The sequence below is a fragment of the Loxodonta africana genome, chromosome 18 (genome assembly GCF_030014295.1).
Source record: "Loxodonta africana isolate mLoxAfr1 chromosome 18, mLoxAfr1.hap2, whole genome shotgun sequence".
Taxonomy (NCBI): Eukaryota; Metazoa; Chordata; class Mammalia; order Proboscidea; family Elephantidae; genus Loxodonta; species Loxodonta africana.
This window is the reverse complement of record NC_087359.1, coordinates 11497457-11510845: the sequence shown is the minus strand read 5'-3', so window position 1 is coordinate 11510845 and position 13389 is coordinate 11497457. Positions and strand designations below refer to the sequence as shown.

The 13389-nt window shown below is 58.6% G+C and overlaps 2 protein-coding genes across 3 annotated transcripts; both read right to left on the bottom strand.

The window, feature by feature from the left end:
• Positions 1 to 2676: 2676 nt before the first annotated feature.
• PYCR1 (pyrroline-5-carboxylate reductase 1) lies at positions 2677 to 7930 on the bottom strand. Of its 2 annotated transcripts, XM_064270510.1 has the most exons (8): positions 7885 to 7930; positions 7386 to 7478; positions 7117 to 7187; positions 6223 to 6402; positions 5900 to 6121; positions 5641 to 5733; positions 5340 to 5503; positions 2677 to 5008 (listed from the first exon to the last, which is right to left on the bottom strand). In XM_064270510.1, exons 2-8 carry the CDS (start codon positions 7450 to 7452, stop codon positions 4843 to 4845), a joined length of 963 nt encoding a protein of 320 aa, XP_064126580.1. In that variant the 5' UTR covers positions 7453 to 7478; positions 7885 to 7930; the 3' UTR covers positions 2677 to 4842. The 2 variants fall into 2 exon arrangements, with proteins under 2 accessions (XP_064126580.1, XP_064126581.1); XM_064270511.1 differs by lacking the exon at positions 7885 to 7930 and having other exon boundaries at positions 7117 to 7168; positions 7386 to 7473.
• Positions 7931 to 12420: 4490 nt separating this feature from the next.
• MYADML2 (myeloid associated differentiation marker like 2) lies at positions 12421 to 13389 on the bottom strand. Its single transcript, XM_003417306.3, has one exon. It carries the CDS (start codon positions 13387 to 13389, stop codon positions 12466 to 12468), a length of 924 nt encoding a protein of 307 aa, XP_003417354.1. The 3' UTR covers positions 12421 to 12465.

Here is a 13389-nt window from a genome sequence, read left to right as displayed (position 1 = left end):
GGAACAGATGCAGGGGCACTCCCATCTTGGGGGAGGAACAGGCAAGCAGGGCCACCAGGGAAGCCTGCGGAAAGGTGACTCAGGCCATACTGGCCTGGTAGGGGTGGGGGGGAGGCATGGGGGCTGTGAGTCTGGGGCTACAACCACCTTGAGCCCTGAGGGCAGCCCTCAGAAACTCCAAACTCCCACACCTGGGACAGGTGATAGAGGCACTGTGCTGCCCACCCTTGGGAATTGGGGGAAGCGGGATGCTGCAGGAGGCAACCCAGGCTCCTTGCCTGCCCCCCTACCCTTGAACAGAATCTCCTTGAACAGTGTCCTAGTCACTGTAGGGTGATAGATGGTGGGTGTGTTTGCGGGAGGAGGCTGTGGAGGGAAAGGAAGGTACCCCCATTGAAACAGCCACAACAGCCAAGCCCAAGGGACCTGCCTCTGGGTCCATCCTAGAGGCTCAGGGGCTGCAGAGGGGCTGTGCTGGCCCTGGCACACGTCTCCCCATCTATTCTAGCGTCTCCTGGCTGGTTCCCAACACAGACCTGGACACTTGTCGCTGAAACAACTGCTCAGCCTTGCTTGGGCGATGGCCAAGGAGGCCACCAGCTTAGGGGGCCCTCCTGGAAAGCAACGGTGTGAGTGAAGCTGAGTCTTGGGTGTCCTGCCAGTCCTCAGAGATCATAGCCACCACTGCTATGGGGCAGAGCTTAGATACCGCTCCTTCTTGTCCTCAGCCCCCTCCTCAGGACAGACCTGGGGACCCCAGAGGCTCCCCCAGGGTGCAGCAGACCTCAACCGGGCGCTCCAGGCAGGCAGAGGGCCCAGGCCTGCCCCAAGAGCCCCTTCCCAGGCCTGCTCTAGGCCCTAGTTCAAGCACATCCGATGGCTCCCGAGTGGCAGCCTCCTCAGTCCCCACAGCCCTCTCTCTCATTTCACCCATGCTTCTCCAGGCCACCTCTGGCCTTTTGCTTAATTGGGAGCTGCCACAGGCAGGCTCGCCCCTGCAGCCTGGGAGATCCCACACCTTCTTTCCTGATCTTCAGCGTGCCTCCCTTTCAGGAACTGGGCCTCCTTGGGCCTCATGACATGCTTCTACTTCATGCTGGGCACCCACCCTTGCCTCCCCTCGCACCCCCAGATGTGGGGGACACTGAGCCCCCCCTTATCTTTGTTCCTCAGTGAGACTGTCCTAGACTTGAAAGAAGCCGCTTGGCCCTAGGGCAGGCATGTGGCCCGTGGGACAATCTCCTCCCCAGGGCCAGGTGCTGGGCCCTGTGCAGTCAGAGGATGGGGTTAACACAGCCTGCTTGCTGCCAGGGTTGGGGGACTCACGGGCTGGGGCTAACACCATGGGTGGGCCATGCAGGCTGGTACCCAGAGTCCTGGCCACCCTGTGGATGCTCAGCCCTGCACTCATCTGTCCTGTGTTCTCTTACCTCCCGGGCTCCAGATCCCAATGCCCTGAGGGCACGGTTCTCCCACCACCAACGTCAACCGTCCTGGCCTTGACTGCCCTGTTGTTCCTTTTCCTCTCTCCCCCCTTGGATTTGAAGTGCCAGGATCCTTGTCCCCAGGGTGTCCCCTCTGCCTACCCCACAGCTTCCGGACCAGGTTCTGAAGGGACTCACAGGAAAGGGGAAGACCTGGAAATGAGACCACAGGGGAGTTCTTGCAAATCTCCTCCAGTCTGGAGCTTGCCTGACCCCCACCACCACATACACAGCTTACCTGACCCCCACCACACACACAGCTCACCTGACACCCCATCATACACACAGCTCACCTGACCCCCCCACTACACACACACTCACCTTACCCCCCCACCACACACAGCTCACCTGACCCATCACACACACACACAGCTCACCTGACCCCGCATCACACACACACACACACACACAAGCTCACCTGACCCCCATCACACATACAGCTCACCTGACCCTCCATCACACACACAAAGCTCACCTGACCCCCATCACACACACACACAAGCTCACCTGACCCCCATCACACACACACAGCTCACCTGACCCCCATCACACACACGCAGCTCACCTGACCCCCATCACACACACACTCACCTGACCCCCCATCACACATACAGCTCACCTGACCCTCCCACCACACACACACACACACACAGAGCTCACCTGACCCCCCCACCACCACACAGAGAGATTCACCACTTTGCCCACTCTCCTTCCTCCATGTGCCCACCATGCCCCTACAGACACCTAGTTCGCCCCCCGCCCAACACATGAGCACTGGGTGTTTCTACCTCCCAGGCTCTGGGGATCGGCCTCATCTTCCTGTCTCCATATTCAGCGAGTGTTTGTTCATCCAACACGGAAGCACTCTTGGCCCCAGCAGGTCCTCAGCTGCTCCTCTCATCCTGCAGGCTTACCTGGGGTGCCTCCCTCACCAGGAACACCCTCTCCCCATCTGGTGAGACATCTGCCCCCGACTAGCACAGGTGGTGAAGAGATTGGTGTCCCCCCACACACAGCAGGGCACACCAGGCCCAGCCCCTTGGGACCAGCTTCCAGGCATGCTCCTAAGGCCTCCCAGCTGCAGATTCAAGAAGCCCCAGAAACCCCAGCCTCAATCATCAGACAGCAGCCATCCTTGGGGGCAGGCAGAGAGCTCCCTGTACACTTGGATGGAAGTTAAAAACCATCGCACTGGGAGCTGGGAAAGTTTATTGGACCTACAGGTAGCAGAAAGTGATGGCTTCAACATGGGAGCTGAGTCAGAAGGGGAGCCAGCACCCAGTGGTCTCCCACAGTAGAAGGCGGCGAGGAGGCAGAAGTTGGATTGCCTTCTTCATTGGCTGAGCCTTCAGAGGAGGCCTCGACCTTTGTGATCAGGAAGGTGCCAAGCCCCCAGCTGACTGACACTGTGGAGGAGCAAAGACCCCCCAGGACTCTGAGCTGAGCAGGGAGGTGGTCCCATCTTGGTTTCAGGTGGAGGAGGGAAGCTTAGGTCAGAGAAACCATCCCCCTCTTTGGGCTGGGTGGTACATGGGGTCTGTTATGGATTGAACTGTGTCCCCCCAAAATATATGTTGGAATTCTGACCTCTGTGGCACGGTAGTTAAGAGCTCAGCTCCTAACCAAAAGGTTAGCAGTTCTAATCCACCAGTTGCTCCTTGGAAACTCTGTGAGGAAGTTCTACTCTATTAGGGTCCCTATGAGTCATTTAAAGTCAGGAAGGGTGTCCATCAGGGTTGTATCCTTTCACCATACCTATTCAAGCTGAATGCGGAGCAAATAATCCAAGAAGCTGGACTATATGAAAAAGAACAGAGCATCAGGATTGGAGAAAGACATTAACAACCTGGCATACGCAAATGACAACCTTGCTTGATAAAAGGGCAGAGGACTTGTAGCACTTAATGATGAAGATCAAAGACCACAGCCTTCAGTATGGATTACACCTCAACATAAACAAACAAACATCCTCACAACCGGACCAACGAGCAACATCAGGATAAACAGAGAAAAGACTGAAGTTGTCAAAGATTTCATTTTACTTGGATCCGCAATCAAGACCCATGGAAGCAGCAGACAAGAAATCAAAAGACAATTGCATTGGGCAAGTCTGCTGCAAAAGACCTCTTGAAAGTGCTGAAAAGCAAAGATGTCACCTTGAAGACTAAGGTGCACCTGACACAAGCCGTGGTATTTTCAATTGCATCATATGCATGTGAAAGCCAGACAATGAATAAGGACAACAGAAGAATTGACACCTTTGAATTGTGGTGTTGTTAAAGAATATTGAATATACCATGGACTGCCAAAAGAATGAACAAATTTGTCATGGAAAAAGTACAACCAGAATGCTCCTTAGAACGAAGGATGGCGAGACTGTGTCTTATATACTTTGAATATGTTGTCCGGAGGAATCAGTCCCTGGAGAAGGACATCATGCTTGGTAAAAGTACAGCGTCAGCAGAAAAGAGGAAGATCCTCAACAAGGTGGACTGACACAGTGGCTGCAACAATGGGCTCAAGTGTAACAACAATTTTAAGGACGGCGAGGACCGGGTAGCGTTTCGTTCTCTTGTGCACACGGTCGCCATGAGTCGGAACTGACTCGACGGTTCATAGCAACAACAAATCAGAAGGAAACCCTGGTGGCGGAGTGGCTGCTAACCAAGCTGTCCTCAGTCTGAGTCCAGCAGGCGCTCCCTGGAAGCCCTGTGGGGAGTCCTCCTCTGTCCGACAGTCACTGTGAGTCAGAATTAACTCAAGGGCAGTGGGTTTATGAGTCGGCATAGACTGTAGGGTAATGGGTTTTGTTTTTTTTATACCTGTGGACATAATCTCATTCAAGAACAGGGTTTTCTGTTATGTTAATGAGGCTGGAGCAGTGTAGGATGTGTCTTAAACCAATCACTTTTGAGATAAAAAAATGCACATTAGGCACAGAAGCAGGAAGCACAGATGGGGGAAGATGACCAAAGAACCCTGGAACAGAGGCTGAATGGAGACAAGACCCTTCCCCCAGACCCAGCAGAGAGAGCGAGCCTTCCCTAGAGCTAGTGCCTTGCATTTGGACTTCCAGCTTCCTGAAGTATGAGAAAGAAACCCCTGTTTGTCAAAGCTCCCCACTGCAGTATTTCTATTACAGCAGCAATAGGAGACTAAGGCAGGGGCCCTGGAGATTTCCAGTGGAAGAGGTGCCCCTCCCTGGTATGACGGGCTCTGACCTCTCTTGGAAGCCTCAAGCTGACCAGCGTTGCTGGCAGTGGCACTGTGGAGACAGTGCTGTGTGGCCTGGGGTCAGAGACCCCAGGGCAGGACCTGAGCCCCAGAGAGAGGGTGGGGAGCAGGCCAGCAGGCAAAATCACTCCTTCTTGCCAGCTGGGGCCAGGCTGCGGGGGAGCAGCTTCATGCAGCCGGAAGGGGATGATGAGGCCCCCATAGGGGAGTCCAGCTTCACCTTGTCCAGAACAGTCTTCTTGATGGCAGTGGGCGAGACCTTCTCCTGGTCAGCCATGGACTGCAGCTCCCTGTGGGGGCACAAGGAGATTTGGCCACCAGCACTCCAGCTTCACCTGGGAGGAGGGCACCAAGCCAAGGCTGCCAGCACCGGTCAACTCGGCCGATGCTGAGCCACCACTGCCACCTCAGGGCCTTTTCACATGCCTGCCCTTGGCCACCCTGCCCAAGAGAGCAGCATAGCTCACCCTCACTTTGTTCAAACTGGCTCAGGGTCACCAACTCTGGCCATAGCACCTAGCCCCTGGGTCCCCTTAGCCCCTGTCCCCCAGCTGTGTGTCGATGCCATGTCTGTCTCCCCAAAGCTGGGGTCGAGGGCCCAACACTGGGCGGAGTGCTTACTGTGTGCGGATGCAGGAGGCCTCCACGGCGTTGATGAGGAGCGAGCGGAAGCCGCCACTCTCCAGCACATGCAGAGCATGGATGGTGGCCCCGCCCGGGGAGCAGACGTTGTCCCTGAGTTGGCCTGGGTGCTGCTCTGAGTCCAGGAGCATCTTGGCGGCCCCCTGTGGCCAAAAGGAGGGGCTGACAGGGTTGTGGGACAACCACTACCCCCAGCCCGAGACTATGGCAGCACCCGCTGATCCCACCCAAGTACCCCAATGCACAGTGCCCCCACCGGGGGACCAGGCAGAACACTGACCAGCAGGGCCTGGGCACCGAGGCGGACTGCCAGGCGCCGCGGGAGCCCCATCTTCACGCCACCATCAGCCAGGGCATCCAGCGCGGTGAAAGCCTGTGGGGATAAGGTGCTTAAGCCATTGTCCTGGCCTGCAGCTCTGCCTGAGGCAGCCGGAGCAAGAGGAGACCAGCTCCCAGTCTCAGATCCCCACTCCGGACCTTCAAGAGCAGGCAGACCAGATGTGTCCAAGGAGAATTAACTCCCAACTCTATGTACTCACATAGGCAGGGCCGCTGCCACTGAGCCCTGTGACAGCGTCGATCAAGTCCTCCTCTACCTCTGTGCAGAAGCCCACGCTGCTCATGAGCTGTTCCAGCAGCCGGCCGTCCTCCACCTTGGCATGGGTGCCCGTGGCGTACACGGTAGCACCTTCCCGCACCACCACTGGAGTGTTGGTCATGCAGCGAATGACTTTGGGGGCCAGCTGGAACGCCATCAGCTTCTGGAGGGGAAACAGGCCGTGTGTCCATCCACGGCCCCGCCCCGGCCGGGTGGGTGAGCACTGTCAGCCCAACGCTCCGCCAACCCCTACTGAGCTCTGACCTTCTCGATGGAGCTGATGGTGACACCAGCAGCACAGGACACCAGAATGTGCCGGTCCTTGATGTCAGCGCCGATCTCGTCCAGGATGAAGGGAATGATGTGCGGCTTCACCGCCAGGAAAAGCACATCACCGTGCTGCACCGTCTCCTTGTTGTGGGGCGTCAGGTTCACCCCCATCTTCTGCAGGGAGCATAAGTGGGCTCAGCCTGCTCCAGGGGCTAAGGGCCCCACTCAGGCTGACCCCTACGTTCAGAACAGCACAGACAGCTGGAAGAGTGGGTGTGGGCAGAAGTGGGGGCTAGGCATAAGGCTATGGCCCTTCTACCTTGGAACCCCGACTCGAGAGTGGAGGAAGCGCCTCCAGAAGGCATCCCTTTGGCGCTTCACGCCCTGCCACCACCCCAGCCAGCCGCAACCTCAGGCTGCAGCCCCCGACCTCTCCTCTCCAGACGTAAGGTGGGGATGAATAGTGGTCTTAAGCTAGGAGCTTGTTCCTACTCTCAGGTCTGTAATCCTGACTTAGCTGTGGCAAACCTCACTTGGCCCCCACACTGTGGCCCCACCTGCTTGGCCCCCAGAGGCCTCCCAGTAGTGACCCCTGCTCAAACTTCAGCTCCACAGAGGCCCCCTGCCCAGACCAACACCCCCTGTGCACCAGAGGTATGTCGGCCAGTCACCCAGGCTCCAAGAGCAAACGAAGAGGAGCCATGGGAAGGGTCCTGACAGGGAGTGGGCAGGCTCGTCTGCAAGACCCCCAGGCAAGGGCACTTCTACCGCTGGGGTCCACTAGAGCCTCTCTACTCCTAACCCTCTACAGTCAGGGCCACCCCCCCAACCCCCTGACACACTGGCACCCTGCCAGGACTCAGTGCCCCAACACACACAGCTGCCTACCCTGAGTGCTGAGACGGTGGTCAAGTCCATGTCTGGGGAACTGGCCATTATCCTGTGGGCAGCCACCACACCTGAGAGAGAGAGGCCAGTCCAGACTCTCCCTCCCCCGGGGAACGAGAGTGCAAATCTCAGGTCAGGAGCACCTGTCCGACTACAAAGGGACTGAAGCCAATCTTTCCACCAGAACCCAGATGGGGGTTCGCTCTCCAGACCCCAGCGTCATCCCAGACCTGCTGAGGGGGTTGGGCTCGCCCTGGCCGGGGACCTACCTGCTGCCGTGAAGCCCTTGGCCAGGGCAAAGGCCAGCTGGCCAGCCCCAATGAAGCCCACGCTCATAGTGTCGGCACCCGCGGCTGGCTCAGCTGTGGACAGGACGTGGCAGGATCGTGCGGTCAGGAGGGCAGCACCAGGCGGACACTCCGCAGGCGCCACAGCCCCGCCCCATCCCGGCGAGCTATCTGTGCCCTTTGCCGCCTGGCAGCACCCCCCGCACCCCGACCTGCCCCAAGGGTCCCGAGCAGCGGTGACGGCCCGCGGGCCTCAGAAGGGGTCGGCCGAGCACGCCTCCGAGAAAGGGTGCGGGCAGCCCGCGCATCTAGCTCCTCACTCGGGGCGCGGGGCGCGGACCTGCCTCCCCAGCCCTGGCCCCCGCCCCCGCCCCCCTCCCGCCCCGCCGGCTGCTGCTAGCCCTCCGCTCCCGCCCCGCCCTCCCCGCGCACGAGCGCCCCGCAGGTCGCCCCCCTCCCGCCCCGGCTGGCCCCTGCACACCCCGCACGCCGACCCCCGCGAGCTGCCCAGTTACCGGGGCTAGTAGCCCCCGCCCGCAACTCGCGCCCGCCACGCGGCACCCGAGGCTCCGCCCCGCCGTCTCAGCCAATCCGCGACGCTGCCGCCGGGGGCGGTTGCATCATCCGCTCCGTGGGCCCGCCCCTGACGCCCCCAGACCTCTCCCGCGGCGCCGTTGCAGCGTTGTGGGGGTTACGGGCGTCCGGGGGCACGGGGGCACGGGGGCACGGGGGCGGGGGGGCGGGGGGGCGCCGGGCGGCGCCGGGGGCGCCGGGCCTGGGGGGCTGCCGGGGCCGGAGGCTCTGTGCCGGCCAGCGGACACTGACACGTCAGGCCCGCGGCGTGGCGGCGAACCGGTCGGACTTAGAAAAGCGCTTTGTGTCTGGGTGGCTGGACTGCAGAGCTGAGCTGGTTTCGGGTGTTGGAAACAGTTTGCTCAACATGGCATTTAAAATATGTCACCTTTTTGATAATGTAATTCGTCACTTTTCATATTTTTAAAATAATTTATTTTTATTGCATAGACCAATCCATTGATTTCTACGCGTACAATTCAGTTGCACTGATAACATTTTTCAAGTTGGGCAACCATTCTCACTCTCCTTATCCAAACTTTTCTTACCCTTAACATAAACTATTTTCATCTTTTTCCTGAACCAGGCAGCTCAAAACATGGAGCTGGCCCAGGCCTATCTGGACCTCCTGGAGGGTGGGCAGAGAGAGGCTGGAAGAAGGAAAGTCCATTTCATTCCTTCTGAGGCCTGGTCCCCCTTCCTCCACACCCCTCCCTTACCCAGTCCAGTGGGCAGGTGCCCCCGTGGAAGCTGCCATGGGAGGTGTTCAAAAAGTAAACCTTGGATGGTAGTCCACAGTTTCCCCACCTCCCACTGTCTCCCTCCACCAAGCCCAGAGCCCCTGCGTCCCATGACTTCTAATCTTTAGGGTCCTTGGAATCTTTGGGGCCTGGGTTTGGGGAGAAGAAGTCTCCACCTATTCTCTCCCCAACCAGGTGAGCTCAGGGCTCATCTGAGTGGAGTCTGCATTAGGGTTAAGGGGTACTTTGGGATCCAAGTCAGCAGCAGGGCTAAGGGCAAAGTGAGATGAGGCTGTCACTACCACCCTGCCACCCTCCCAGCCCCCACCGAGGGACAATGTGGGCTCTTTCTTCTTTCTGACTGTGTCTTAAACGATGAAGAAGCTGTTCTAAAATCTAAATTTTCGGGATGATTAGGGTGTTTCTGCCACAGCCAGGGCTGTGAGCTACTATCCTCATTGTCCCCTTATTGACACGGCCACGACCACTGCTGCCACCCTGCTGTCTAGCAACCTCCTGTTACACAGCACAATTTCCAGGCATCCCACAGCCGTGACCGCACTGAATCCTCACCCTCCTGGGAGGCTCACAGCTTGGAGGAGAGGCCAGATTCAAACCCACAGACTGCAAAGCCCAGTAAAACAACTGTTTCAAGTCTTGAAACCAACAACCCCAAAACAAAACAAAAACATACCTCTAGAATGCTTGCACCACTTGAATGGAATAGGGTCACTGAATTTGTACACGTGGAAATGGTTGAGTCGGTGTACATTTTGTTGTGTATGTTCTCACTGCAATATTAAAAAACAAAGGATGTTGCTCTGGCCCAGTGGGTGAACTCAGCAGGAGTGACCTGAGTGGACCTTCTTCCATGCTGACCTGGAGCTCTGGTCCCCTTTCCTCCTCTCCTCCCCCTCAGGACCTTTGAAGTTTAGGGTGGGGGGAGAGTTGGGGCAGAAGTTGGCTGGACCTGGGGGAGATTGGGGAATGGGTGACTGATAGCTTGTTCTGATAGACTGGCTATAAAAAAGGAGAGGAACCAGGGTCCCTACCAAGATAGTGCCCAGGCCTACCCAGGGAGCCAGGAAGCGGGGATCCATTTGTCAGGTGTACCATGTCCTCCTGCTTTGCATTGCAGCCAGCGGAGGTCCCAGGACGTCTGCAGATGACCAGCTGCCTGCCAGGAAAGCCCACCTCTTCAAGTAGAGGGCCGCAGGCCAGGGAATTTGTCTGGGAACCCAGTGGGCCCCTGCTCTCAACAGACATAGGCCTCCAGGCCTCACATTCTTTTTTTTCTTATAATTTTTATTGTGCTTTAAGTGAAAGTTTACAAATCAAGTCAGTCTCTCACACAAAAACCCACATACATCTTGCTACATACTCCCAGTTACTTTTCGCCTAATGAGACAGCCTGCTCTCTCCCTCCACTCTCTCTTCTCGTGTCCATTTCGCCAGCTTCTAACCCCCTCCACCCTCTCATCTTCCCTCCAGGCAGGAAATGCCAACATAGTTTCAAGTGTCCACCCGATCCAAGAAGCTCACTCTTCACCAGCATCCCTCTCCAACCCATTGTCCAGCCCAATCCATGTCTGAAGAGTTGGCATCGGGAATGGTTCCTGTCCTGGGCCAACAGAAGGTCTGGGGGCCATGACCACCAGGTTCCCTCCAGTCTCAGTCAGACCATTAAGTCTGGTCTTATGAGAATTTGGAGTCTGCATCCCACTGCTCTCCTGCTCCCTCAGGGATTCTCTGTTGTGTTCCCTGTCAGGGCAGTCATCGGTTGTAGCCGGGCACCATCTAGTTCTTCTGGTCTCAGGATGATGTAGTCTCTGGTTTATGTGGCCCTTGGGCTCGTAATCACCTTGCGTCCTTGGTGTTCTTCATTCTCCTTGGATGCAGGTGGGTTGAGACCAATTGATGCATCTTAGATGGCTGCTTGCTAGTGTTTAAGACCCCAGACCTGGCCTCACATTCTTTGTGGCGACCACACAGTCCTGGCTTGGAGCCCTACCTAAAGCTGCTGGGGTTCCAGCCTTCGAGGTGCCAGCACCACTCCCCCAGGACCACATCAGCCCTGGAAACCCCTGGCGGCAGGAAGGGTGTCAAGGCCACAAGCTCATACCAACCCCTCTCCTCCCACCATACCCCTCTGAGTCACCCTGGCCTGTCCCTACGAGAGGGGGAAGACAGTCTCACTCCTTCCTCAGAGGCTTCAAGAATTTCTGGAGACAAGCCACCAGCCTTCCCCTCACCCCCAGAGCCCAGGGAACCCCCAAGGTCACCCCTCCCTCAGCCAGGGCCCAAGCACTGTGGGGGAAGGTGGCCCCAGGGTGCAGCTGGCCACAGCCCCTGAGGACAGACGGCTGGGCCAGGCCAGATGCAAATCAATGTTGGCATTTACTTTCTGCTCAAGGGCCTGGGGCGGCCAGTAGGTGGACTGAGGGCTGAGGGCTGCTGTGGCCACTGCCTGCCCAGCTCAGGGCCGGGGATAGCTAGGGGCCTGCTCTGGTCTGGGCCAGTCAGGCTCTGTGCACAAGGAGCTGACTGGAGTGTGGATGGTGACGGTCCCACAGTCCTGATGGTCAGGGACAGCTGGACATGTGAGCGGAGGTTGGAGCCCGTGCAGACCAGGGAGGTGCCCAGTGCCCTGAGTTGGACCCTCACCCTATGGCAGTGCTGCCCCCTAGGACAGCCTCCCCTGGGCCACCTGGGGCTGTCCAGATACTGCAGAGGTTCCAGGTGGGTGCCGTGCCTGGATTCACTGTGATATCTGAGGTGCTGCGGTCTCCACGGGCCCTTCCAGGCCAGCTGCTCAGGTTCATTGCTGTGGCCCTGGGGCACACAGAGGCAGGTGAGGCAGGCAATGATCTGCCACCGTGCCGTCTCTGCACTCGCTGTGTTCTCCTGTCTGCCTGTCCATAGAGGTCTCCTCTTGTGCCCACCCCCCACCCCGGGCCTGGCCGTGGGTTCTTCTCAGTGCCTCTCCTGGCCCTGACCCCCACCTTTGGGAACCGTCCCCTTGTCCAGCCTGAGTGTGCTCTCTAGACCCCGATAGGCACATTGGGCCTTCTTCTGAATCCTCTAGCCTTAGTGTCCCCATCTGCAAAATGGGTCACAAGAGCACCTGCTCCAGGTCCCCGTATGTCAGAGCAACCAGCCCTAGGGCAGGGAGGGCCAGAACTTGGAGAGAGAGTAGGGGGTGAGGTAGGGAGGGGGAGAGAGAGAGAAGGGAGGTCATGGAAGAGGAAGTGACAGAGAGGTACACAGAGAGATAAAGGTGCAGGGGAAGGAGGGAGAGGGAGGAAAAAAGGGAGGAGAGAGGTGCAGGAAAGAGATAAAGGGGGGTAAAGAGGAAGGGAGAGAAAAAGAGAAGGAGAAGATATGATAGGGAAGGAGAGGAAGAGGGAAAAGAGAGAGAGGAATGGGGAGGAGGCGGGAGAGAAGGGACCAGAGGGAGAAAGAGACAGACAGAGAGAGAGAGGGCTGGGAGCCACCTGAGGCTCCTCCCTTGTCTCCCTTTTTAGAGTCTCCTGCCCCTCTGTCCCTCCTCCATCCCGGAGCCAAGCCACCGGGTGCTGTCAGAACTCCAGGAGAGCCTCAGCTGTGGCCTGCCCAGTGTGGGGCTTCTCCCCAGCCTCCCCGGTGCCTGCCATGTATGCCTGGCCTCTCCACCCCTCTGCCCGCCCCCTGGGAGTCCTGGCTCCCTGGTGCCTGGACACTGCCCCCTCCAGCCCAGGCGGCAGCTGCAGCTAGAGGGCAGGCACGAAGCGGATCCTCTGGGAGTAAGCCAGGTCAATGGCGTAGAGGAGCAGGTTGACGTAGGTGAAGATGGCTACCACCAGCTGGCTGTCCCAGGGACAGCTGCCTCGAGAGCAGTCTGCGGGCCGCCAGGGCTCACCGTACTTGGGGTCGAAGCAGAAGACGGGCCAGATGACCGCAGCACTGAGGTACAGGAGCACTGCTACGAAGGTGTACACCACCACCAGGCGGTCGAAGGGGCAGCCCAGGCCACCTGTGTGGCCCATCACACTCAGGGCCACTACAGCCACCGTGGCCAGGAAGCATAGGCTGTAGACAGCCACACACCACTGGGTGGCCACATAGCGCCCGTAGTGGCTGTCATAGACCAGTGCCCCGAAGATGATGCAGGCCACAAAGGCCTGGACGATCTTGAGGAGCCCTGACAGTGTGGCCATGTAGCTGGCCACTTGTCCGGGCCGGGCACGGGTCAGGGCCACTTCGGCAGCATAGGCCAGGAAGAGGAGGCCGGAAAAGACACTGGCCGCCAGGCGGAAGTCCCGGGTGGTGCATCCCGAAGGCTCAGGGGGGCACTGCAGCCGGGTGAAGTACAGCGGGTAGATGACCGCTGCTGTGGCAGTCAGCAGGGTGGCCAGCATGGCGAAGGCAGCTGTAAAGTTGCCCCAGGAGAGGCGCAGGCACCCGTGCAGCTGGGTGAACTCGCAGGCCACCACCAGCCCTGACAGCGCAAAGCAGAAGCCCCAGGCAGCCATACAGAAGGTGCCCTGGACGCCCGCAAAGCCGCCCCGGTGGGCCACTAGGCTGAAGGTGGTGCAGCTGAAGGCCAGCTGCAGCAGGCGGGCCGTGCCCACTGGGGAGGTCACAGCCCCCATGTGAAGGTAGCCGCCCCCAGGGGGCTCCATGGTGCTGCCCAT